This window comes from Psittacula echo (genome assembly GCF_963264785.1).
Source record: "Psittacula echo genome assembly, chromosome: 2".
Classification (NCBI taxonomy): Eukaryota; Metazoa; Chordata; class Aves; order Psittaciformes; family Psittacidae; genus Psittacula; species Psittacula echo.
In genome coordinates, this window is record NC_137737.1 from 16895284 (window position 1) to 16921348 (window position 26065).

The 26065-nt window shown below is 36.4% G+C and overlaps 1 protein-coding gene across 2 annotated transcripts in view; it reads right to left on the bottom strand.

Moving 5' to 3' along the window:
• The window catches only part of SKAP2 (src kinase associated phosphoprotein 2), a 116014-nt gene that overhangs the window by 17001 nt on the left and 72948 nt on the right, over nt 1-26065 (bottom strand). The window contains exons 7-10 of one of the 2 annotated variants that reach the window (XM_080610158.1): nt 20387-20511; nt 19418-19481; nt 18955-19059; nt 33-98 (exon numbers count right to left, since the gene is read on the bottom strand). In XM_080610158.1, the coding sequence (XP_080466284.1) occupies nt 33-98; nt 18955-19059; nt 19418-19481; nt 20387-20511 (360 nt within the window). The remainder of the gene's footprint in view (nt 1-32; nt 99-18954; nt 19060-19417; nt 19482-20386; nt 20512-26065) is intronic. The other variant, XM_080610159.1, reaches the window with a different exon arrangement.

Below are 26065 nucleotides of genomic sequence, written 5' to 3' on the forward strand. Positions count from 1 at the left end.
TACACAAAATAAAGAGGGAAGATTTTCATTACCTGAAACAGTGGTAACTTTCTCCTGGATCGGTTTTCTTGGCACTTCAGCCTTTGAAGGAATATGTTCTGCAAAACATACAACTGCGAATGAAACTCCGAAGGGACACCTCAGCTGACAGGAATTACAGCCTGCATCAGTCTGAAAGCCACACTCTACATTTCCAGACTGTAAGCCCTGTTTACTATTTTGCATTGTACAGAAGTTGGAACATTGTTATTTCTGTGGTTTCCCCCACCCATCCAAACACTCCAAGGGCTTTCTTTCAAAATCTCAGTTGTGAACATCTGTTTCCCTTTTCACTTTGCTCTGAATACAGTAAATATAGAGCTACAGATCTGCTGGGTTTCATTCATTCTGAGGCAATTAGAATGAGGGTCTTATTCTGCTACATGTATTTCTTACCAGGATAAAGAAAACTAAACTGAGGATCACAGCTCTGAAGCATGTTTTCTGGCTAACAGATCTGGAACACTGAAATCCCCACAGGCAATTTCAAAAGATGTTCTTGTTCGGCACAGAGAGGGAACTACTTTCTCATGCCCACACCATCACTTAAGTAAATCCGTATTACACTCAGTACAGGGACATAAGACCTGCTCCTTACATTTCACAGTCAACAATTTTGTTGATGAGGAAAAAAAAGGGCACAAAGTACGAGGGGGTTTAGCTGTTTTCTTTCCTTATGTTCATAAGGAAGCAGAAACAGATTTATCTTGGCCTATACAGTATATCAAAACTGACAACGCTGCTGTACTGAATGAAGAAATAGTATACTGATAAATCCACTTCTCAAATAAGAATTAAGCTTTTAATATATTTAAAGTATTTGGCTTTTATACTCATCACATCTTACACAGATATTCATGCTTCTTTTTAAGACATGCATTTCAGCAACTAATTTTGATATTTTATTAATGACAGACAAAAGATACAGAACTCACAGCTTTTAAAATGTTCCTTATTGTAAAACTTGTATGTAATTGCCTATCTACTTTGACAAACAGTGAATTTTATATCAACAGTTCAAAGGATTTTTAGCCTTGTAAAAAAATAATCTTTCCACAAGACTGTTCCTGCAAACATTAAAGCAGATGTTTAAAGCACAAGAGCAGACCTGTTGAAATGAGTATGCATTATTGCCGCTAAACTATGTACGCAGTCCTACAAATTACATCATCAGATTCACACTACAGAGCTTTGAAATTCTGCCCTACTAAGCCAGCAAGAGTTTTTTGACTCTTGAATAACTAAAAATCTGGTTGAGATCAATATATATCATAGCCGAGGGAAGAAGAGGGGGGAAAAAGATAAAAACAAACAAAACAATAGAGCTGGGAAAATGTGAAGCTGCAGTACAACACAAAACATTCTGAACTATTTACTGCGCTCAAGTATATTCCCCCACTTGGCATAACACTTGTTGCACATTTCCAAGTACACTCATTTGTTTATTTCAAGCACTCACAGTTGGAGTAAAAATGGCAAAAATACATCCGCATGTGCTGTCCAGAGCACTAGGAGGCACTGTCATTCTGTGGCTTCCCTACTACTATTACACCACTCACAGGTAGTATTGGTCCATTATCAGTCACATTTTCTAGGATTGCTCCCTTTTCCCAGAACAACCCAGTTGCATTCAACACAGAGTATTACATTCATTAAATAAATCTTGATGTTACATGTTACTGAATATTTGGGGACACATCAATTGATGTGTTGAATGCACTGTGGATTTTAACTGATGATGATCAGACTAGCTTCAACTGAGGACTGACTTTAGTAGAGGGTATTTCAACTGCAATAACAGCAGAGGAGGTTTGAAGAGATGTTTTTTCATAAGGTACAGCTGAATACATGTAGACTGCATTGTGGTTTCATGGAAACAATTAGAATATATGCATTCCCCTTCCTGAAAAACGTATTTCCTAGAAACAAGAGGTCACCAGATCCATATTTGAAAATGGAAAAATGTCTGAACCAAGGAAATACATGGAAATACTGGAAAGGTCCCAAATTCAAAGGCTATTCGTATTAGCATACCTGTTCAGATCCCAACCATCCCCACTTATTCCACTTTGATTTACACTACAGAGCTGCACAAAGAGGACAAACTTTCAGGTGTAATTAGACTAGAAGAGGCACTCCGGAAGCACACTGAACATGGTCCAGCTGCCTATTCACATTCAGCTCATGGAACCAGACTAAAGTGAATCCATAGAAAACCTCTTCTGAAACATGCACAGCAGGAACATCAAGTCTTCAGCACAAACTTGTGCTTTATGAATCTGTTGCAAATGGTCCACACTACTTGCTAATGCAATCATGCTCACAGTGGAGCAGAGGTAATAGGCTTGGCTTAGGCTGGTAGAAAAGAACCTATGGTTCTTACTAATGTTTTCTGCTATTATGTCCTGAATCAATATGTAATTAACACTAATCAAATCAGTGAACTCTAGAACTGCAGATCCGAAGAACACTTACAATACAGGTTATGTTCCATACTCTGCTGGTATTCAGAGATTCCAATGGCAAACCTAAAAAATTCTTTTGGTGACAGTGCAACAAAGAGCTAACTATATTTGTTAAGGTTTTCTTCAGTCAGTCCAAATGTTGAAAATTATTTACTTACTTCATTTGCAGTCACCCAATCAGACATGATTCTACCATCCACACAATTTACGAAGTGAACAATGAATTCTACACTAGCTGAGTTTTTTATATGAATCCATTATTTTTTTTATTCTAATTTCTTTTTCTTAAAAGGAGAGGGGATAAAAAAAATCAGGCTACTTGAGTAAAAAATGGGTAAAAGTTTGGCTTGAACAGTGCATTCCTTCAATGGAATGTGGTATCTCCATGATAAATATGCATAAACTGCGCAGTTTCCTCTACTAACACATTACTTAACCATCTTTTTACATTAGACTCTAATTTAATGCCATTATTATTTGGTATTTTAATGTCTTCTAGTCTCCAACACATTGTCATTGCACAATACTAGTTTATACTTTGGATAATCCCAGTTTGTGGGTTAATATATTCAACATTTTAATCACAGTAAACAAAAATAGCTCAGCTATGCAGCAAAATCCACCAAAACACACAGATGGTTATAAGGTTTTCATTGTGTGGTTTCCATAGCAATCATATTGCAAATCTGGAAGCTTCTTGCAAACAAGCAGCTTGTATTTACATGCCTCTTGGCTGCAGCACAGGACTCTACAACATGTGAAGTTGTTATTCCAATCGCATATTGTTAGAAAAATCATTGGGAGATGTTTTGATCAGTTCAGATAAAAACTACTGCAGTGAACTAATTTTTCATCTATTTCATAATGACACAAGCAATCACACGCTTGTAATGCACACTAATATATCTTCATTTGAAATCTCACTGTGGTGTCAGAAGGCTATAAGCATACAAACAGGTTTTGTTAGACAGACTCCCACAAAAATACTTGCATTATTAAACAATCAAATAAAAAATACAGTGTCTTTATTATTGTACTCAGCAGGGATGACAGATGCATGCAGATACAAAGGTACGAGGAGGAACTCTGATGACACTGAACGTCATGGGTCTATAATGCTTTGTGCAAGAAAAAGTAAAAGATACAATGGCATGGTAACACTAAGAGTATTACTTCTCTACATCGCCTTTTTACTACCAAATAATGACTCTGCACAAATGTAAACAAGAACTTTCAAACATGAATAAATGCTTACCGTGGGAAAGAGTCGAGACCTTTTCTCTCCCAGATTTATAATTTTATGAATTGACCTAACCCCATTACAGATGAATTATTACTCTAATAAGGAACATAAATCAATCCAGCTATGTAATTTTTTTTTTAATTAGTGAGAACTTGCTTTTTCACAAACAACAGAGAAGCACTGAAGAATTCCAAAGAAGGAGTAATAAAGAAAAAAATCATTTTTATAATTTTGCCAAACTGACACCTTTCACTAGCATTCGTAGTGCGGGCTATTGACCATCTAGGGTCAAAGGAATAAGAATTAACATCCCTGTTTTATGCAGGACCAGCAACCTGCCTTACCTGAGGACAGGCGTCCCCAGCCTTGGGGATGGAAGCAGTCCTCTGCAGTGTTATCCCTATATATACACACCTGTACATGCCTATATACTTCACCCAAACCAAACCTCTTACGAGGTTTTAGCCTAAGCAGCTTGATACTCCAGAAGTCCTTCACATGTTGCTTCATCCTAGGCTTATTTGCCTTAGTGTGCATATTTATAATGGCAGCGGTTTTCTTTTCTGGCATCTTCTTTTAGACTCCAGAGCCATCCATTCTGTAGGGAGAGATCTCCAAATCCAAGAAGCAAAATGCTAGCTTTGATATCCTCCAGTATTCCCACAGATCCGTCCCTTTCCCCCAGTTCCTCCTGGACATGACAGATTACTTGAAGATTTCACACACAGCTTCTTGCCATTTCACCCTGCATTCCCAGTAGCACTCTGGTGCACTCTGTAAACAAATGAAACAGCTTGGAAAAGGCTGCTGAAGGCACTATTCTCTAGCTATGGTGTGAGATCTGGGGGGAGGCAGAGAGAGGGAGATGGACTAACGTTTTATTAAAGCTCCATCTGACTGAACCATGGTGAAGGTTTGTAGATTAAAATCCCCTTCAGTACAGTGCTAGAAGTTAGAAACAAGCTGTTTGCTATTTAGAGAAGACGTTATAAATGTAAGAATTTCTTACTATGGCAGAAGAGTTCTTGTGTTATTCCTACTTCTGTGGGTCAACCAGTTAACATTCAACAGCTCAGAAAGAGAAGTTATGTCCAGCATGACAAGCTTAAGTGAAAAAAAAAAAAAATTATCCACAACACAATCAGAAAAGACAGACAGAAAAGGGTCATCCAGACACAGGCTAAAAGCTGGAATTGCAGATAAGGTGACATCAAAATACAAGGAAAAGCAGAAGTTGCGTCTGAATAAATGGTCACCACTGTGCTCAGAAATACAGTCGGAAACAAACAGTACAATTCTGTATTCCAACGGAACACAGAAAGAGATCTCCCAGTTATGACCAATATAAAAATACATTTTAATGAAAAATATTACATACACTGAGATGCTTTAGTTTTAGTTGAGGACAACCCATATCAATTCCTAGCTCAAATTCCTTCCAATACATGTGATCTAAGTCTGATTCCAAGATGGAGGCAAAAGGTTTCAATCAAATATACTACCAGCTAAACTGGATGGGAGCTCCAACTAACATTTTCTGAACAAGTTTTAATCAGCTTTTTGAAAACAACCATTATTTAAATTCTAAAGTAAGGTTGAGTATATGCACCACTCTGCCTGACCAGTAGACAGCAACACAAGTCTCTTAACTACTGTTGGCAATGTATTGACCTCCCAGTGGCCTCAAATAAATAGCACTGGCTGTACAAAGTGAAAAAGCTAGAATCATGAAATAGTTTGGAATAGAAGGGACCAGTGGAAATTGCTTAGTCTAGCACCCTGCTCTAAGTCTGAAATTTAGATCAAGTTTCTAGGAGACAGCATTTGGCTTCTTTTGGTACTCCATACTCAGCTATTCAGCAGCAGTTTATAAGGGTCTGTGCATTTTAATAGTTCACATATGAGACAGATGAAGCTAATGACTTTATAGAACAGGATTAGCTCAAGTGACTCAGTTTTGTACAGATCTTGCCAAGCCCCAGATGTCAGGTCTCCTGGAGTCCTTGAGAAATTCTGCAGTTCTTTTTCCCCCTCAGTTGCACTCCTTGTATCTGCAAAAGGTGCTACTGTGCACCACCGTTACTCCCAAATGTGTAAGCAGTCTGAATAACCAAACCAGCCATCTCAGATAAAAGTGAAGCACTGCCTCATGTTGAAATAACCTTGGAAAAGTTACCCCACCATCCTCACAGAAAAGATTAGTAAAAAAACAACCTTCCTGTGACACCACCCAATGAATCTAAGCATATGTTATGGTTTGGCTTAATCAAAACCAAAAAGCAGATATAACATTCACTTCCTAACATAAGCATTTTGGAGTTACAGCATTTGCTAAACTAAAGAGTGAAGTAAACCGAAACTATTCCAGTCCCACTAGGGACAAATACAAAACACACTTTAAAGCTGCAATTCTCCAGCCTTGTGCAAAAGAATGTTGTTTGTATCACATAACTATTGCTATGAAGAACAAAAACAAAGTGAAGTAACAGAGAGAAATGAGTACATTTGGAGAACTGCTTGAGAAAAAAATCCTTCTAAATACATCTGTGAAAAAGACACTGTATTTCTCCTATATTACTGCACACATACCCATCCACATGAACTATAGTAGGGCAATGGATTTAAAAAACACATTTTTAAAACAGGAAGATACTATATGACTTCTCACTGGTTTACTGGAAAAAAAAAAGCAAAAAATATTTTTCCAGCAGAAAGTAGTTGCTATAATGTTTTAAGGCAGAAAGTATGAAGATAAGCGATTAAAGAACACATCTCTGCCCTTGGAAGAAAAACAGTTACTCTTACAAAAGACAGAAAATTGAGCACTGTTGGCAAGGTCATCCACAGTTGTTGTGGATCTTCTCACTCTACTGTGTATAATTTTACCAAGTTTTCAGAAAATGTAGGAGCATGCTTTGCTTTATTTACCTTTCCTACTTGTTAAGACCTGAATATGTGTTAGCATCTTTACTCTTTCTTCTCCTTTCCTTTCTCCAGTACCAAGTGTCCCAGTACTCTTGCTTCCTTATCCCCACCCCATTCTGTAGTCACGACCAATTCAAATAAAGACTATATTCTCTTCAGACCCCACAAATTTCATTTATTTACCAAATGCAGAGGTTGCTATTATGAAAGTTGCTCTTTTCACGGTTTCACAAGGCCCTTGACTCTCACAGCAAAGTATCACAATGGGAAGAAAAACATGCTCAGTCACCTGAATGACATAACAGCATATATTCATTAGGAAAACTGAACAATTCACAGAAGTACAGGCAATTCCTGATTTTAGTTATCAAGTTAATATGATTTCATGGACTCAGCTTCCTGCCTGGAGTGCCTCCTTGGAGCAATCCTTGCAAACAAGCAATCTTCAGTCATGATTCGAGTGACAGTTAAATCAACTTATTTGTACAGTTCCTAGCACTAGTCTTCCAAACCACAGAAAATTCTAAATCTAAAAAAAAAAAAAAAAAAAAAAAAAAAGAAAGAAAAAAGAAAAACAACTTTACATTCTCTCAAACATAGATGCAAAAGAATTAACAATTTGTCAAACGAGTCTGACGGGCTTAGGAGGAATGTATGTCCAATCCTAGTTACACCAATAGCAAGTCTGGGAGACGAGGAGGTAGAGAAAGGAGGAAAGGCAGGAGGACATACTAGAAAAGACCACTTAGAATGTCTAATTTTACTAATTTAATTTTTTTTTCCAAAATGATCTATTATTAATAAAATTCAATACAAACATGCCAAAGTGCAACGTGCATTGCACAGAAATAAGGGATGGGGTTTGCACTGACCTTTATATTTCCTCATGAAGAAAGACCTGATAATAGTAATTTTTCTCAAGAGAAAAGATAAAGGTCATCACAAGCAAGTTCAATTGCAGATATGCACACAATAGTTATAATGGATAATAAAAGAAATTAGAAAGATCCACTTCCAGAAACCCACTCATTCTTTCTGAAAACAATTCATTGTTTTCAAATGAAAACAATTCATTGGTTTCAGAAATCAAGACTCTTACAACTGTCTAATCCTATATGCTGAATAAACTGGTTAGAATATGTTAAACTCAGCAGACAAAAAAACATTTGATGGGCTATCAAATGAGGAAAATTTCATAAGTGACTTCAGGATGCAGCTCCTTACAAATTCCTCATGCTTGACTGGGCTCTTTTTAAAATGTTGCCTTTTTTTTTTTTTTTTTTGATCAAGAGATAAAATAATGACTTCCACACCTGAACAGAAACATCTCTGAAGGTAAAATTTCATTTTAGCTTCCAACAAAAGCACAATTTTTGGTCCACTTCTAAAAATGTTCCCAAGGCCTTCAAATTTGGCATACAAAATCTAGGCAACAGGCGTCTTACCTAAATCCATATTTAAACATTTAAAGAAGGAATACAATATTTTACAATACTGCTTTTAACAGTAAAGGAAAACTTCTGGAGTTTGATGTTTCTACACGCTCATCTAATTATTAGCCATCCCTTCTCTGTCCCCCATCACCCTCCCAAAAAAGTAGCTGCAGTAATTGGACAGAATGCAAATTAGCAGCTCAAAGGGACAAAACAAACCACAGTTTCAAAATCGATTCTGTGGTTGTACTGTAGGTTCACAGGAATTTGCGCTAGAGATTGCTTGCCTAAATACGTGTGGCATGCACATAAGTACATTCTTATATATAAACATAATAAAGATTTATGTGAATTCACTGTAACTAAAATAAATTTGTTTGTTCTCTCAATCCATAATAGCTCTTAGTTATGTAAATAGTTTAAGTGTTCAACATGACATTTTATAAACCTTATTATTAAGATGTTTTGCTAAAACAAATGTGGTGACTATTAAAATCTACATAGAAAATACAAATAGTTCTCTATGTAAATACATCCAGCAATCAAATATTCAATTAACCGATCTATCCTGTATAACTCTGTACTACAGTGTTATCTGCTAACCATGTACAGGGGTTATATTTCTCAGGATTAAATTTATATGATAGACAGAATTAAAGTCTGTAAATGTCAAATAATCTTTTCATACTCGTTGATCAGCAGCAAGATTTAAATTTAAAAGCTGTTTCTGAAAACTACGTGTCCCTACTTGTGACAAACGTAACTTGACATAATACATATATATACATAGAATTCATAAAGAGAGAATCTTGCTTAAACCACATCATATCCTTTAATAATCTGCAGGGTTAAAGTTTTCAAATTTATAGTCTGATTCCAGAAATGAACTTACTCAAAAAGGGACAAAAGACACGGCATTTCAGTATAGCTCACATTAGTGAAAGGAAACACAATACAGTTGTTGGCATGTTTCCACAAGAAAAGTCTGGCTCCCAGATGCTTCTCTTATAAACTCCTTTAAAAACGTTCTACCAAGACATTTTTGCATTCTCTGTGTTGATCATTAACTGCACGCTGACCAAAAAAAAATCCAGCAGCTCTCACCCTTTGGGTATTTTCATGAAAAGTAACAAGCCCACACCACTGCCTCTTTTCATTGTTTATGGCCCATGCCATCAAATTAAATTGTCAACTACGCTAAATCCTTTGTTCATCTTAAATGATGAAATTAAGTAATTATAAAAATATTCTTGTTATGATTCAAAAACAAAAATCAAGTTAAATCAGAAATAAGCAGAAAATTATAGCTGCAACGCAGACTGTTTACACATACCACATTTTGGGTAACGTTCCCACATTCATTTCTACAAATACAGTCTCATTCTCATATATTAGGTCCAGACTACAGCCAGCAACTCTGGATGCCGGATCTTGCTAGTCCTACATGCCATATACTGCAACGCACCTCAGAAAGATGAGGGAGGACAACAGGGATATGGAAGTAGTTCATAAGCAGGAGATGACAACTGCTCCCCAGGCAGCTCACCATGTAACTGTGGGATTGGCATGCAGCTGGATCTCAGAAAACCCAGGGCCCCCAGAGTCCCAGACTACTTGAATCCCCTTGCAGCCAGTACTTCGGATTACTGAGCTCTCATGCCAGAGACACAACTCAGTCCTTGTTGCACTGTAAGAGCCACTATTTGTAAGCCTGAGCTAGGCAGATTAATATGAAATTATGTTTTATTATTGGGTAATAAAACACATTCTTTTTAAACATAAAACCACATGATCAAAAATTATGATAAAATTGTACCCATTTGGAACATTTTTTAGTGAATTAGCTGAAACTACTACTAGTAATGGAGATGACTCACTTCTTAAGGAAAACAACTGAGACAGGTATAGAAGAAAGTATAGATTCAGTTAGTGTATTTTGGGACAATAGGAGGACAGCCCTCATGCTAGCATCCACAGGCTTTTCTGTAGATAGTGCTTTGTTTTGAAAATGTGATTCTTTCCTTTAATTCCCAGTTTTGCTGATGTTTGCTCTCAAGATTCAAGGACCGAATAACTGCTACAGTCCGCTAAGTCAAAACCCTCCCACAAACAAAAGACAGAAATACTGGAACCTCTTCCTTAAGGATACTGAAAGCTCCCAAGATCTTAAACTGTTTTTCATTAGAATTCAAACTCAGAGGTTTTTAAGTGGAGGAAATCAGGATCTGCTAGGAAAAAACAGATCAAACTTCAAAACAAGGGCTGAAACAAAATATCGCTTGTGCCAACTGTCCCCTTTCTGGATGAGAAAATGTTCCTCCTACCTTGTTGTATAATTCAAATCTCTTGGATGGACTTTCCTAAGTCTCTTAAGAAAACATTCTTCCCTTCACTGCTGAAGCTTATCTGTGTACCTGCAGCCTGGACTTCCCTGGAGCATTCCTCTCTCTAAGGCTCAGCAGACTGCTGCATCTTGCCCTCTCTGCCTGGTCCAATGTGTGGTCTGGGAGCTGTAGCCTGCTGACCATTTTCCTTTCCTAGAAGCAACCAATCTGCTTCTTTCACAGACTCCTACCCAGCCCAGGGAGCAGTAGCCAAGACAAGGGAACAGCCAACCTTTTCCTACATTGCCTTCCTTGTATACATGTAAACTAAATGAGACATCCACTCCCGACTCAGTACACTGAAACATACAAGCAAATCAGGTACACATGCAGATGATCAGTAAAATTCATGAAGGTCTGGTTAATCAGTAGTATTATGTATGTCTAATTTCTGAATTTTTGAGGAGAGTAGGAAGGAGAGTGAGTAGCAGATAAAAAGCACGCTGAGAAGAAAAGGCATACATAGAAGGATTTACGTGGATACCTTTTTTAAGGCTGAAAAATTCAAATAAGAGATTTGTATCTATAGTAACAGCATGATTAATTCAGCCTTTAAAGCCCACCTTGCTGGGTCTTATTTGAGAATCTAGTTGTATAAATTATGGTTCTTTAATAGCTACCTTGTGGAAACCAGAAAAGTTGAGAGAGAGCCTGAGGCACCATATAACCTCTGGTTGCTCTTGTTTCTCGAAGAGGAAAAAAAAATCTACCTAATAGTTTTAATAGCCTCATATGCAGTCATTCATCACAAATTCAAAAGTAAAGGTTCCTTGATCTATCTATATAGTATTCATCACAGTTATACCCAAGCAGTAGAGCGAGCACATTTCTATTTTCATAAATATACATAATACAATTGACATTTTGCTTTGAACTTGCTAAACTACAGCAATTCCTCAAATTTATGGTTGATAAACTATCTCACACACCAAGACATTTCTTCTGAATGCTTTGCATTAGAATTATTGCACTGCTTATTAATTAGATAAAAAGCAGTGCTACCAAAGAAAACTACTTTGCTTTCAAAAGAATGAACTCTAGATCCATAACCCACTGAAGACATGCATGCATAAACAAAGCTTTATTCACATTTAACATGAAGCTAGCTGCCAGAAAGAGAGTGAACACAGAAAAAACTGTGACACAAGTAAAATTAGTTTGTGTGAGTTTTGTCTTGCCAGAACGACAAGCTTTTCTGAGACAGGATTCTATCACTTAATAACAACTTCTGTCACATACTGTTCACATCAGATTGGCTTTACAAATTAATAGTGTCAAACATTGTTTTGTGGCAGAGCACAGAAAATAGTATGAGAATGAATGATAAGTACTTGCAATAAATATCCTATTTTGATAAGTAGATTTCTTTCAATGAGTTGTGTGCTAATTATTTTTTAAAGAGTTCTTTACACAGAAAACCACATGATTAAAAATAGTTCCTTTTTAGATATTATTATGGCTTCTAATTTTATGTAAATAAGCTTCAAAATCCAAATAATTAATGCAGATTTGACAATCTATTCCTGGGCTGGGGGAGGGGGTGTCTGGTTGGGCTTTAGGTTATGTTTGATTTTGATTTTTTAATCTGTTAAATACAGAAATAAAATTTAGCCTTTGCTAACCCAAGACTTTAATGAACACAGTCTCTCCACACGATCTCCTTCAATGTGTTGTAACAGTTGACCACAACTTCAGGAAGGCCGCTCCTATTTTCCCCACTTGTAAACTCTAAAACCTATGAAATTTGAAACATCTGAAAGCTATGAAGTTTTGCATGCAGTTCAAAGCAAGGAGAATAAATACCTAAACTTAATAGCACACATTTTCCATTTACTGTAGATGTAATTAGCTACTTTGAATCTCACAGCTAACAAAATTTTCTGCAGCAGAAGTATATTACTAAATAAAGAATACTCTTTTTTCAGAGTATTGCTCAGTAAACAACTCTACCCTATTCCAATCAGTGAATATACCCCTCACATGCAAATCAGACTAAATATGAATACGCAGTTATTATTCCATTTTTATTGGCCTCCTTACTTGCACGTTTGTGACAGGAGAGCAGGGATTGAATTGCATCACAGACAGTAGGCTTCCTGGCGGCCATAGGCCACTTGTTCTTCACAGACCACCATTTACATTCATTTTACAGGAAATACAGAATAGCCTGTGAACCTTATTTTTCATCCCAAAGACTTGCCACTTCCCACTCAATGGACATCTCATTCTTTTCAGCTACACCAGATTGTCTTACCTCCTCTTTCATCACTGCCACTCAACATCAATAGAAAGAAAAAGTTCCCTCTTTAGATGTGGGAATGCATTAACTGAAGTTAAAGCCCAAGCTCTTGTGGCAAATAAAGCTTAGGTCCAGGTATCAAGTTCTTAACCACCTCCTGGCTGCAAAGTCTTTATGTACAGAAAGTTGTCTGGATTCTTAACTCATGTCTTCTGAGCATTTAGTAGTAGCTGAAGGACACTCCAAGGTATATATACATTGCATAAGCATACTGCCTCAGAACCCACAGTGACCTAGAATTCAGACACAGTTCCATTGCATCACACTGGCTGGGATTCAGCAATACACAGTTGAAAGATACGATTTTTCACTTATTTCCATGCCTGAAATATAATCAAAGACGTTTAATAGACCCCCAAATCCCAGTGATCAAGGAAACCAAACCATGCATCTTGGACAGAAAAAAAAGTCCTTACTATTCCCTGACACCAAAAGGTAGTTTACATCTGCTTTTCACTGATCTTGTGTATTATTTTAATTACTTTCAATTTGCAGCAAACTGAGTAAACCCTGTAGCACCCCCTCCTCCTTATTCTCCACCTATCAGTAAGATGTTATGGGCAAAACTTTCCATATATTACAATAACACAATGGCTAAACAAGTAAAAAATACTAATTTCTTAACACCACCAGGATCCAATCCTTGAAAAACACAGTTTTGAAGAATCCTCAGTGCTTTAAAATGGAAAAAAAGAATAAATCTCTGGCTGTGGTCTTGAACCTGAAAGATATTTTGATGGAAATTATTCAAAACACTTTCAGTAATCGCTTTGGAAACTCATCATAGCTACTGTCTTTGAAAATACCCATCTCACATCTGGGTCTTCTCAGCTTCAAATATCCCTGACCCTACTTATACTTTGAAATCCCTTCATTTACTAATTAAAAGCACTTACAATTCTTTCTGCAAAAAAAAAATAAAATAAAAAAAAAAAAAAACTGATAGCACATCAGCATTATATACAACTTTTCTGGACAAGAAGTAAAGAATTGTCTAACTACTTGAGGCAAACAAATGTTGGGAGGACAATATACCATGATATGTAATATACTGACTTAACAGCAGTGATCACAGGTACTACCTCACATTCCATGATCACCTGTGTCTCTGCTGACTTAAACCTTCTGCTCTGGTTTACACAACCAATTATCAGTTTGTTCATTTTAGTTTACTGGTTTTAGGAACTGATTATACAGCTATAATCCACAACTTGGACAGTTTGACACCAAATGCTATGTTGGTCCCACAAACCCTGGCTTTGATATATTGAAAGCTCTAAAATAAGCAAAGCTCTCCTGAAAAGGCATTTTCATTAACACAGTGCTGTGAAATTTTCACTTCTAGTGCCAGAAAGTCAATACATCTGACACTACATTTTGAGAACACAAGTATTTGCTGTGAGTTGGTGTCCATGAGTAACTTACACTCAAACTTTACTATACAATCATTATTTCCCTTCTTCCACAAGAAGAGGTAAATCAGAGATCATGTTCTCCCTCCCTCTGCAATGCTCATGAAAAGGGCACAAAAACATAAGAACAATTTTATTCCTCAAAGCTCAAGCAATCCAGCATCAACAGAGGATGAGAATGGTATTAAGTTAAGCTGCTTAACTACAGAGGTTAACTGTTAGAAAAAGTTAAAGTGACAAAGCTGCTTAAAGAGCTAACAGTAAGATAGAGACATACTTTCATACTCAATGTCAGAAATAAGTTCTGAAATAACATTAATATAATTTTAAAACTATTTAAAAGACTTTATTTAAAGTAAGTAAACATCAAAAAGTGTTTCTCTGCATAGCACACTTGTATGTTTCTTACCTTCCCCTGAACTTTACCTTAGTTTCCATAGCTAAGCTCCCAACTACACTGCTAAACAGAATTATTGGCCAGATACCTGGCTTGACCTGGGCAAATTGTTTGGCAGAGGACTGATTGTGGGAATCAAAAGACAAAAGCAAGCTTTCTATCCCCACAATCCTTGGCCCAATCAGAGACTGAATCAGGCCTCAAATTTAATTTACAGTAAAGAACTAATGCAAATTGTATTGGCTGGGTTAGTTCTCCACAGCAGTTCCCCTGATTAGAGATCACCACAGCACTGAATTTCACTGCCCTTACCCCTCTCACCCAAAAGTTTTCTATGTTATGGACAGGCAAAGAAGAGATGGCACAAAGCCAACAGTGACAGGCCTTGGGTCACATCATGTTGCTTCAGGATTACCAACCTGACCTACTCATAATGTCAGCTTTTCACCTACATGAACAAACTAAGCACCACCAAAGTAAGAATCAAACCATTTTAATGGAAACTAGAATGTACACCACAGAATCTACTGCTATAACGCAAGTTTGTGACCAGAAAGAGAACAGAATTGAAAAAAACAACACAAGATTGAAAATGAACATAAATATTAGCTTAGATTAACACCTCTTTCTTCCTATTGTGCAAGACTGTTGCAGACAGTACACAATCTGAGTTGATGTATAAAGGATGAAGGCATCAGGCAGCAGTTAGCATTGCAATTTTGAGTACGTGCTCCATACAGATGTGAAACCACAGAAGAGAATACTGAAGGCCATTAAACATTATGTCACTGAAACCCCAAATTAATAAAAATAAAATAAAAATCGATCTCCAAGACCTATAGCAGATGGAAACATTTTTAAAGCTGGCAAGTGTTGTCTCTTCTGACAAGGACAAGTCCATTGTTTAAGACACCACTAACCTAGGAACTCTATGCATCCGGGTAGCTCTACAGGCACACATAGTTATTTAATACAATGTATTTAGAAGTTATTTTATGTTATACCTTATAATACCCAGCTGTGGACTGCAAAATTATATAGAGTGTGCTATGGTAGAAAATAGCTAATTAAGCAAAAATGAGCCTTTATTGGTAATATTTTTAATTTTGCCTAGCCAAATTTTCCTCTGTGTTTTTATTAAAAAATAAAAAGGCAAAAGCTTAGTTGGTTGAAAACAGTATAAAGCTTCATATTCCTGAAGAATCTTACAAGGAATATTTACAAAAGTTGGGAAATCTTTGGAAGTTCTGACATTCTTGACTGTACCTGAATAACCACAGTAAAACACTAACTAATGCTGAGAACCAGGAAAATTATGTTTCTACAGTAAATATGAATTTCTATGTGCTGTTAAAAAAGTGATTTATCAGATCAAAAGATTAATCTTCCCACCTCTCTTTGTACCCCTTTCAACTATAAACCCACTCCTCCTGCCAGCAGACACTACAAATTGAATGCCACTGAAATCTGTGCTTTTAATAGGCTAATAGACTATTGCCATTCTGGATGCTGGCTTGGGGCTATCCAGCTCCCACCTGGAAAATTCATCTACACTGTCTCCTGCCACAAGCATGGGAAAAATAAAAAATAAAAATGAAAGAATAAAAGTTAAAAAATAAAAATTAAAAAAATCTAAGCAATGAGATAGCTAAAAAATCCATCATCAGTTAGGCCTGATTACTGCAACAGTTCCTGAAAATTCTCACTCTTCAAAACCGCACAAAAATTCCCTTTTAATCCAAACACTTTATTCAAATATGAAACCCAGTATTACCAGATGGACTGCATCATGAACCATCTTAATTTGCTTTAGAAATGCTTATACAAAAAAACCACTGAAAAGCCACCAAAATGTAAAATTTTACTTACTTGAGAAATTGCTAATTATAGCCAAATAAATAAAAACAAGGTACAAACAGCTGTGCACCTGAAATTCAATATTTATAAAGCTAGCGGATCTGTGGAAACAGTACCAGAGGCTTCTAACATGAAGATGCTTTCTGGATAAAAACAAAGTGAAGATTAATTTCCTCTCTCTCTTCACAAGGATCTAGCATATATTTGCCTTCTGTATTCCAGAGTTTAGCACAGCTTTGCATCGTACAGATAATTATCTTTTCTGTTCTATGAACAGACATTCAGAATTCCTTATTTGTTCTGTATTACAAAGTCAGCTAACAGCAGAGATAATGATGCTGCAGCCTTTGACCACAAAAAAGATTTACATGATAAAATAGGAGAAGCAATTGGAATTACATCCAACCAATCAGGCCTAATTAAGGCAGATTACACCAAACTGGAGTATGCTCTTTTACCATCAAGTTTAGATTAACAGCTATATTTGGCCACTAGCATTCCATCTAATACTCTTCAATATGCTGTGGATGAAGAAAAAGAAGACTGCTATAGGGTATCAAAGTTTTAAGTTTTTAATTTAATTTAAGCGAATTGCTATTAAAGCACATTTATGGAAGAGAAAAAGGTGCTTTAACCATCTGAAATCTATTGCAAAATTATGCTTTATTTTCACTTAGTTATGCTGACATATCACAGCCAAACTTAAGACCTTCACTGTACAAGGTAAGATGGTCCCTCCTAAAAAGTTTACAGTTCAAATAGATGAGATGGAGAAAGCATGAGATAAAAAAAGGCAATCCCTACTTGATAACATGAAAAGGAACCACCACTCCAAGATCATGGGGAAAGAAATTAATTTAACTCAAAACTGAAACTAGATTTCTTGAATAACAGAAGCACTATCATTTCTTTGTGACAGCTGTGTTTCAGATTTATTAGCCACATTAGGAGCCAACAGTTCCTGGAAAACTGACATAAGAATGGGATGCAAGTGAAAATACTCTAAATTCTTGCAATATCATACTAATGCAGCAGTTCTCTGAAGACAGAGCTCAATGCAAAGAACTCAAAGCCTATATTAACTGTTGGCCTTCTACCAGTATACTATGAGATACTGCTCCAGATCTACTTAGAGATACAAATGAACATGTAAGATAAGTGAAGCTCAGAAAAAGAGTAATTTATCCCACAATACATCTAGAGGTTCTTTAACAGAGTGTGAGCAAGCACACAAGATCACCTTCTGTAAGAGGTCTTAAGATTCTTTCTGAGCATCCAAAAAGCACTGCAAATAAGATCTGGCTGTATTCTCTAGCTAGAATATTAAGTTCTGTAATGCAGTTTTTATATTCACTGCAGAAGAGGTTTTCAGCAAGCGTGACACAATGCACCCCATTTCAGCAAAGCCTGTGTTCTGTGCTGAAGTAGCATAGGTACAATCCGAGGAAATGGAAAAAAAAACCAACTTAGCTCTTAAAGAATTGAGTGCTGCTACAATTTTACAATTTTATGATTATAATTTTCACGCGTGTCCCCTGCTCCCTTGGTTCATTGAAATGACCTTAAAATGAAAACTGAGGCATACTGTAAACCGTTCTTTTCTCCAATGGTCAGAATATTGAACCTAACAGATAAAGAAAGTCAGCATCACATGACAAAATTTTTCCTCTCAAGTTATTGCTGATAATTGCACTGCCCCAAACAGCAAGGAGTGAAGAACATTATTTCATACAAAGTGATTATTAATTGTCATATCACTTTAAAATACCATTTTTTAACTAATGGTAACTGAAACATTGACTTTTTTCATAGCTTCTTAAAATATAACCAAGAATGACTACCTTTCCTCCTGATACTTGAATGCCTACAATCAACTCCAAGAGATTTTCCCAAGCTTTTTCTTTTGTTTCGCCATCTGATAGATACACTTGGACATTTAGAGGCATAATCATTTTACCACATCAAAAAGTCCACAGTAAAAAGTTTCTGTATAATCATAGTCATGCTGGAAGATACGAAACAAAACAGTGTCAATACTCATGTCACTTTACAGTTCATCTCCAGAGCCTTTTCCAACAAACACATTGCTTTCATACAGGATTATAACATCATGTATTAGGCAACAGCTGATAACATGGCATAATAGTGAATTTTGCTTAATACAAATTCCAAAATGAATAAAGAAAATATGACGGGCAAGTTGGTGGAAAAAGCTTCAAGGCAAGGCAATTTCCTGAGAATCTTAATGAGTCAGAAGTCCCCTGAGATGACTTCTACACATGCTGCACTATTTTATGCCCTTATAAAGAAAACTGAACTGTTCTCACTCAGATCTGGTTGAAGACACATTCTCTTTTTAATGTCATAACAAAACTTAAAATCTGAAACTGTCTTACTCATCTGGTTATGTCACTCACTTCCTTTTAGCCACTCAGAGTTATCAAACTAGAAGTGGAGAAGACAAAATGATTACAAGACACAAAGTAAAAAATTTCAATACCTTTAACTTCTTCATAAATGCTATCATCTATTGATTCACTGCTCACATGGCAAACATCATCATAATCCTCTTCTTCCTCCTCGGGAATAGTATTAGATTCCGAATCTATGCAACAGCAGTTTAAAAAGTTAACGTTTACTACAGAAGAATGCCTTAGCAGAAAATCATGCAAAGAAAACCACAATTCTTCTATGACCTGGTGTTTGCAGTATACTCTGCTTATTTTCTTATAATGTTCACTAAGGGAGAGCTTTCAAGATAAATACTTTTCTTGGAGAAAAGCAAAAATCTTGCAAAAGGAGAAAAGTCATACAAAAGCTACATGATTGAAAAATAGGACTTGCTATTCAAAGCTTGGACAGGGAGAATACAACATACACAAAAATGATAGATAACATTAATGGACAGAACTACCATCACTAAGCAGTACTAGCAAAGTCTACTGCTTTACTCGCTGGCTTACCTTGGATGACAAATTTGACTTGCTGTACCCATTCCTCTGCTTCTGTGGGAGTGGCAGCTGTAAACTATTAAATGTTTATTAATAACTACTAGCAGTAATGACAAAAACACAACTACAATTTCATTGGCAATAAAAAAGAGGGACCGTGGCATTCTCGTGACTTCCTCAAGAAACCATTAGTAATTCTTTTCATGTCTTCTGATACTTTTCTTGCAAGGATGCTTCTTATAATGTACAGCTAATTTTGACAAATTTACGTAATTGAAGGAGAGGATGATGGATTTGAAACTCTGATCAGCAGCTGGCAGCTGTGCAGAAAAAAGCTGCTTCTCTTCATCATTGTCAAAGCCAGAACTGATGAACAAAATTTGCCCTTGACAATTAGAAGACACCCATGAATTTCTTTAGACTGCTGGGTACAGTTTTCTTAAAAATGTTCTTGTCAGACTCCAACACACTACCTGACAGCTTAATTAACTGGCTTTCAACTGCAATCTTAGATATTTAAAACTTATTAAACTTACATTCCATATTGATGTCTAGCTGATAGATCTCTGAATCGCACAGCTGATATGTGCCTTTACATTGATTTTCTTTGCAAAGCCATGACCAATGCAATATGTATTTAACACTAATATATATTTTAACTTTTTTTTTTACTATTTAATTCATCCAAGAAATCACACAGACATATGATACAACAGATATTAAAATGCTAACATTGAAATGACCAATAGATAAAGATGACAGATTTCCTTGCTCTTGTCCAAAAAGATAATATTTGAACACATACATATTTTAAATCAGATTTTTTTTCCTAATATGTGAACGTACAATATAAGCAAGCAAGGGTTTCCTTTTGTCATTAAGATGTCAGTGAAAATTGTTTTACTGAAATGTTAATTTAGTAACTGGAATTGTAACAGCTTTATCATTTTAATTTCAAGTCAACATAAAAAAAAGTCCAACCTGATAAATGCGCTTATCAGGAGCGGAGATTTCAAAACAGCAATCTTTCTTTGCATCCTTCCGAAGGCTATTATTCATTCTGATGGTGTAGCCCTCTAAGGCAAATTCACCTTTCTGTTGTTTGTCTGTTGGAGATAAAAAACAAAGTTAGAGCTTCATTTACAACAGTGAATGTAAGTGGCTCAGGAGGTTATCTTTTATTCAGATTTTGTTTTCTATTTCATGAATTTTACAAAGAACAGGGAGATTTTTAGCAAAATAATTAAGTGATGCTGCTGGAGATAAAGCTTTGGTTTAAAGGAAGATGTACACAAAGTAAATTTTTTTTGTAGGATGCCTAAGGAATTCCAGAGGGGGATGTTTACAGATGGTGGTCTTATTCAGTAAAAGTGCATGTTATGACACTTGTACCTAGGGAAAGTCAAGAACTGGAACTTGCAAGACACGTTTTCTATAAATCAGTGTCTCTTTCTGGTTCAGTAAACCAATGGGAAAACCTATCTAGCTCAGAACTTGCTGAGCACCCTCCTAAACTAACCACTTCACTCAAAAAATAAACTTCAAACTCCTTTATAAGCAATTGTAACAGCTTCTTTTCACATTCTCCCACCCGTTCCCAGATGTGCCTCCTTTCCACATGGCAGAAATACAGAATGAATTTTGTTATAAATTCAGGTGTGTGTTCCAAAAGCGTTTCTCTCTAGACAGCAAATATTTAATTAGCTAATAAAAGCACTGAGCCCTACCACAGTTTATTATGTAGAGCCATGTGTTTGTGCCATGTGGTTGTTTTAAAGACAATTCTACTTTTCAAAGGTTCTGGTTTATAAAAGTATCACTTAGAACAGGCCCGAGTTTAAATACACTACATCGTGGGCAGGCAGCACCTGTGCATGCCTTCTAAGCTTTTCAGGCCAAACCCTTCATCTGACTTTATGTGCTCTGGCATGTTTTGTTGAATATTAAAAACAAATCAAAAAACTAAAAGTGACTCAGTTTTGCAATTTTTGTAAGTCACAGAAATCAAGTGAATGCAGTATCAAGTGAAGATCATCATCATCATCAGTCACATTTTGCTCAGGCAAACAAAAAATGCAGTTGCAAATGACAGAAAATTCCATTGAGTGTGGGGGTTTTTCCACAGTAGAGAAAAGCATTAATTAACAATAAGCATCAGGCACAACAACAAAACTACTTTAAGTATTGCTGAACAGAACTTAAGTGCAAATCAAACATCCATTGCTTATGCTTGTCAATAAGAGGAAGAAACTTCTTACTGTAGACAAAACAGAAAAAACTACAATTTTCAACATAATTTTGTCATCTTTCTGAAAATTTAATAAGAGAGCTTATCTTTTTTCCAATCATGAGAGGGCAAAAATTGGCTAATATAGCAACATCAACATCAATGGACATAAGGGCAGTCACCATGCAAATACTCCTGCTAGTAATCTTACAAGCACATAGACACAAATTCTTTGTCCTTCCACCTTTTTATGAACTCTCACCCAGGGCAAGTAAATACCAAATAACACAATTATATGAAAAAAATCCAGGGTACTGTTCTATTTTCCCTTCTTGTCCCTTCCCCCACAGTAACATTTATTATGTCTTAATTAAGCACTAATGACACAGTACTAACGCTTTTTATTTGCTCAATCCTCCACTCCTATATCAAACAGCACACATACACAAAATTCATGGAATCACAGCAAGGCAGATATAAGAAATAATAACTTGCCATAGGTTAACCAGGTCCCCTTTTAATGAAATTCATTTCTGCCTTGAAATTTTATTGTTCCCTCACTTGTGACCTTAGGGAGAAGATGAAGTGAAAGACATTAATTTCTCGCTCTCCCATGCTGGAAGTTTATCAAAACCCAAGAAGATAGGAGCACGCAGACAGAAAAAACAAACACCAGGTTCAAAAGGTAAAAACATTTTGTCAAGATAAAAATGAGGCAAGTATTCAAATTTAGTCTCTTGGATTATTTCTGAGACTGCTTCTCTGTGACATGTATGGTCCGTTTTATGGTAATACAGTTTTACAGAGCTAATCTCAGATGATCTCTGTACTAGTACTTGTTCTTTCAAAGAGAATTACAGTTAAAACACAAAGATGCTGTACTTTGCACTGGAAGGGAAATATAGTGCATGGTATCCATATTGCATTTGATTGTTTTTATTGTTAATATTGTCTGTGTCTTATCTCTCTGAACACACCATCCCAGAGCTAATGAAAATTACCTGTATGCACCACAAAAAAAAGCAACACATACTCCTTGCTATTAAGTTCTTTCACTGCCCTTTATAGCAACAGACTCGTCAAAGCATTGCTACTTTTGCTTCTAATTGTCTGTCCAGTAAAGTAGCTCTGACTAAAGTCCAGTGTAGCATTACACACGCACTTAAAATATTAACCATGGGGAAATTTTAAGACAATGAGACACTTCACAGTGCTGACCCAGAACCCATTAAAGCTGAAAGACTTTCAGTATGCATTCACACTCCCTGTGGCAGCAAGCCAGAGATAAGACCTAGTACATCCTGAGAAATGGCTCCACAAATAAAGAATGGCAGGATACAGGTCAGCTATAGCTCAGCTGCACGCTCTGACGGTGACAAATCCAAGTTGTTCTTGCAGACTATACTTTTCCAGGTAGACTGAAGACCAACCCCATCACCTGATCACCATGGAGCAAAACATGACCAATGGTAGCTGTTTCGTCAGACCCAGTAGTCAAGTGCAAGCTTGAACGCAGGGCCGTCTTATAAGTGTTCGACTCAACAAGCATCTCAACTTCGTTTACTGGCAAGGCCTTGCAGCTAAATAGGGGTGCAGACAGACTTGGGCTTTCAGTTTAAAGCTGCTCTGTGAAGTTAGTGCCACAGTGCCTTCTGTGAACTTTCACATTCAGAGTTCTATTGTTAAACAGTTATTGATGTTTAAAAACTTTGAAGACTAAAAGATTTTTCTTGAAGACTTAAAATTAGGCATCATTGGGGTTTACGACAGGAGCCTTAAAAGTAGCTTCAGGAAGCACATTTACATTGCAGAGATTTCACTTTCATTTTAAACCACTAAGTCGGAACTGGAGTTTTGCCTAGGCAGGAAGGAATACAACAGTATATTTAGGAGGAAAAAGGGAGAGACGTGGATGGAATGCACTTCTCTAAAGAATGGTAACATTCTCGCTGCTTCTTATTTTCTCAAAGTAGGGCTTTGCAATTCAACAACAGGATACCCTTAAGTTGTCCTAGAACAACACAGAATAGAGCTGCAAAAAGTATACTATCAGTCTCATGAAAACAAAAAGGATCACAAATATCAAGCATAAGTCATTCCACAATCCAGTTAAATCTCATTTCAGAATAAGTTAGTCTTTGCTCTCATCTCCTCCTCTTCCTCTTCCCTTCTCCCCCTATCAGGCACACAACACAAGAATAAATCTGGGTCTGTGTGGATCGTTTTGCACCCAGAATTTAGAATTGTAAAACACTAGTATAACAAAGTCAGGAACTAGTATAAAAAAAATAAAAGGTCAAATCTAGTACATAGATATTCCAGAGAAATAAATATGGGAAGCTATATTTGAAACAGAGAACATGCAGGATCTGCATTAAATTTGAGAGCCGCTTTAAACATTTTTCTTATATATAAACTTCATTCATCCTAAAAAAAGTTAAATATTGTTAACAACGGAAACAGGTCCAATATTATATCAGGGAAGGAAAGAGTCTCAAGGGAAGCAGAGAAAAAGGGGTTTGAAGTAACCTTGCATAACTGAGTCCATGGGAACTTTTAAAACAAAGAAGGGTAAACCTTCAATGGGGTCTTGAAATGATTGGGTTGTAAATTTGAGGCCTAAGGCGATGTGCCCATATTATTAGCACATGTAAAAAGAATTAGTGCATTCTGAAGAACAGAGTGAACTCGGGTAGCAGAAAGGAAAGAAGTTACAGAGAAAGGCATAAGGAACAAAGGCAAACAGAAAGATTTCAAAGAGTGATATTTATAGATACTATTAGAATCTATAATTTAACTCTCTTCATCTTGAAATTAAGAACCTGTAAAATCTTACAGGTTTACATGGCTTCATGCTAAATTTAGTTTCACATACTTTTCCATATGCAGGATGTCTGCTTCCTAAAATTAGCAAGTGTCAGCATCTCCAAAACAGTAATTCCTTCTCCTGCTTTTGGAACAGTCCTTTCCAAAAGAATGCAAACGAGTTCTTCCCTTTTAGATAGCAGACCTGAAATGCAATCAACTGTTTTTCTCTCTTTCCTTTAATCTAGTCCTTTGAGAAATCTAAACTGAAAAAAATAAGAAACAGAGGGAATTCTTGAAACTATTCAGGGCACCAGTTTGTTTATATGCAGTCTTTTTATACTCAATAGTTATTTTTTTAAATAATGCACTATTAATGGCAAGCGTGCTTCTCAAGGTCTGAATTTAACATTCTCATAGCAGAAGATTTTCAGTACTCATTAGATAGATGCCTTTGATTGCCATTACCCTGCTACAAAGTCCTATTGAACATCCACAATTCCTGGAGATTTCTGTTACTGATTCTGTCAAAAGTCTAAACTAAACAAGGATTTTTGCCTTTTTTTTATCTGGCTGTTCAGACACGGAGGACTAAAAGAAGGAAGTCTGTAGCAACAAGCAAAATGGTAGGAGAAATCTGTGAGTTTAGCATGTGGCAGAAATTCCAGCAGCCTGCTGAGGCAAGTCACTATGACTTCCCTCTCCCTTGATATCATTAAGTCACCAAGTTCTTCAAAAAAAACAAAACACAAAATAAAACAAAATCACTTTTTTTTTTTGCACAAATATAAGAAGATTCCATTGGTCTGGTCATCTGTTTTCCTATTCAGAGAAATCCATAATTTTTGTGTCCATGTTAAAAATACTAAATAAGTATATAAATAAAACCTCAGTCACTTCTAAAAGCCTCTGAATTGTCCCTCTCTTCAATATTGTATTACTGGCAGGCAGGCAGATACCATTTTCAAGTTATAAAGATTAAAATAAATTTTTAGTGCCCATTAACAATGAAGAAAATTGCCATGATGTTATCAATTACTGCCTTGCTAAACATTTAGCTGATCTCTCCAGTTTGCTGAGACAGAAGGGCATATAATATTGTGGCCTAGTGAGGAAGGAGTAATGAAGTCATTAATTCATTCATTTATAAAGCAACAAATTAACTTTCCTTCTTCACATGCACCTTGAGGTCTGGAAGGTTAGCCATACCACCCAGGTGCCTGAGTACACAGAACTGCCAGAGATCACATAGAGAAATGATATGCAAAAACAGGATACCTAGCTCAGGATGCAACTGCATGGAAGCAAAGAAAACAGAAGGATTACACGAGTTTGATGGAAGGAAAGACTATGAAAATAAGGACCAGGCAAGCTTCTGGAAACCCCAGCGAGCTCTGACATTTGAATGTGCTTCTCTGCAATGTTGTGGGCCACACGCTGGCAAGAGATACTACAGCACAAGCACAAATACACATGTGCCTCCTGCAACACCTATTTCTGGCATGAATTAGGTGAAACCTTTAAGCATTCTTCCTCCATCTAATCCACATATCATTGATCAGGGGCAAAAAAAAATGTAGGTGATTCACTTAGACCTGTCTATATTGCAAGGATAAATAACACTGTTT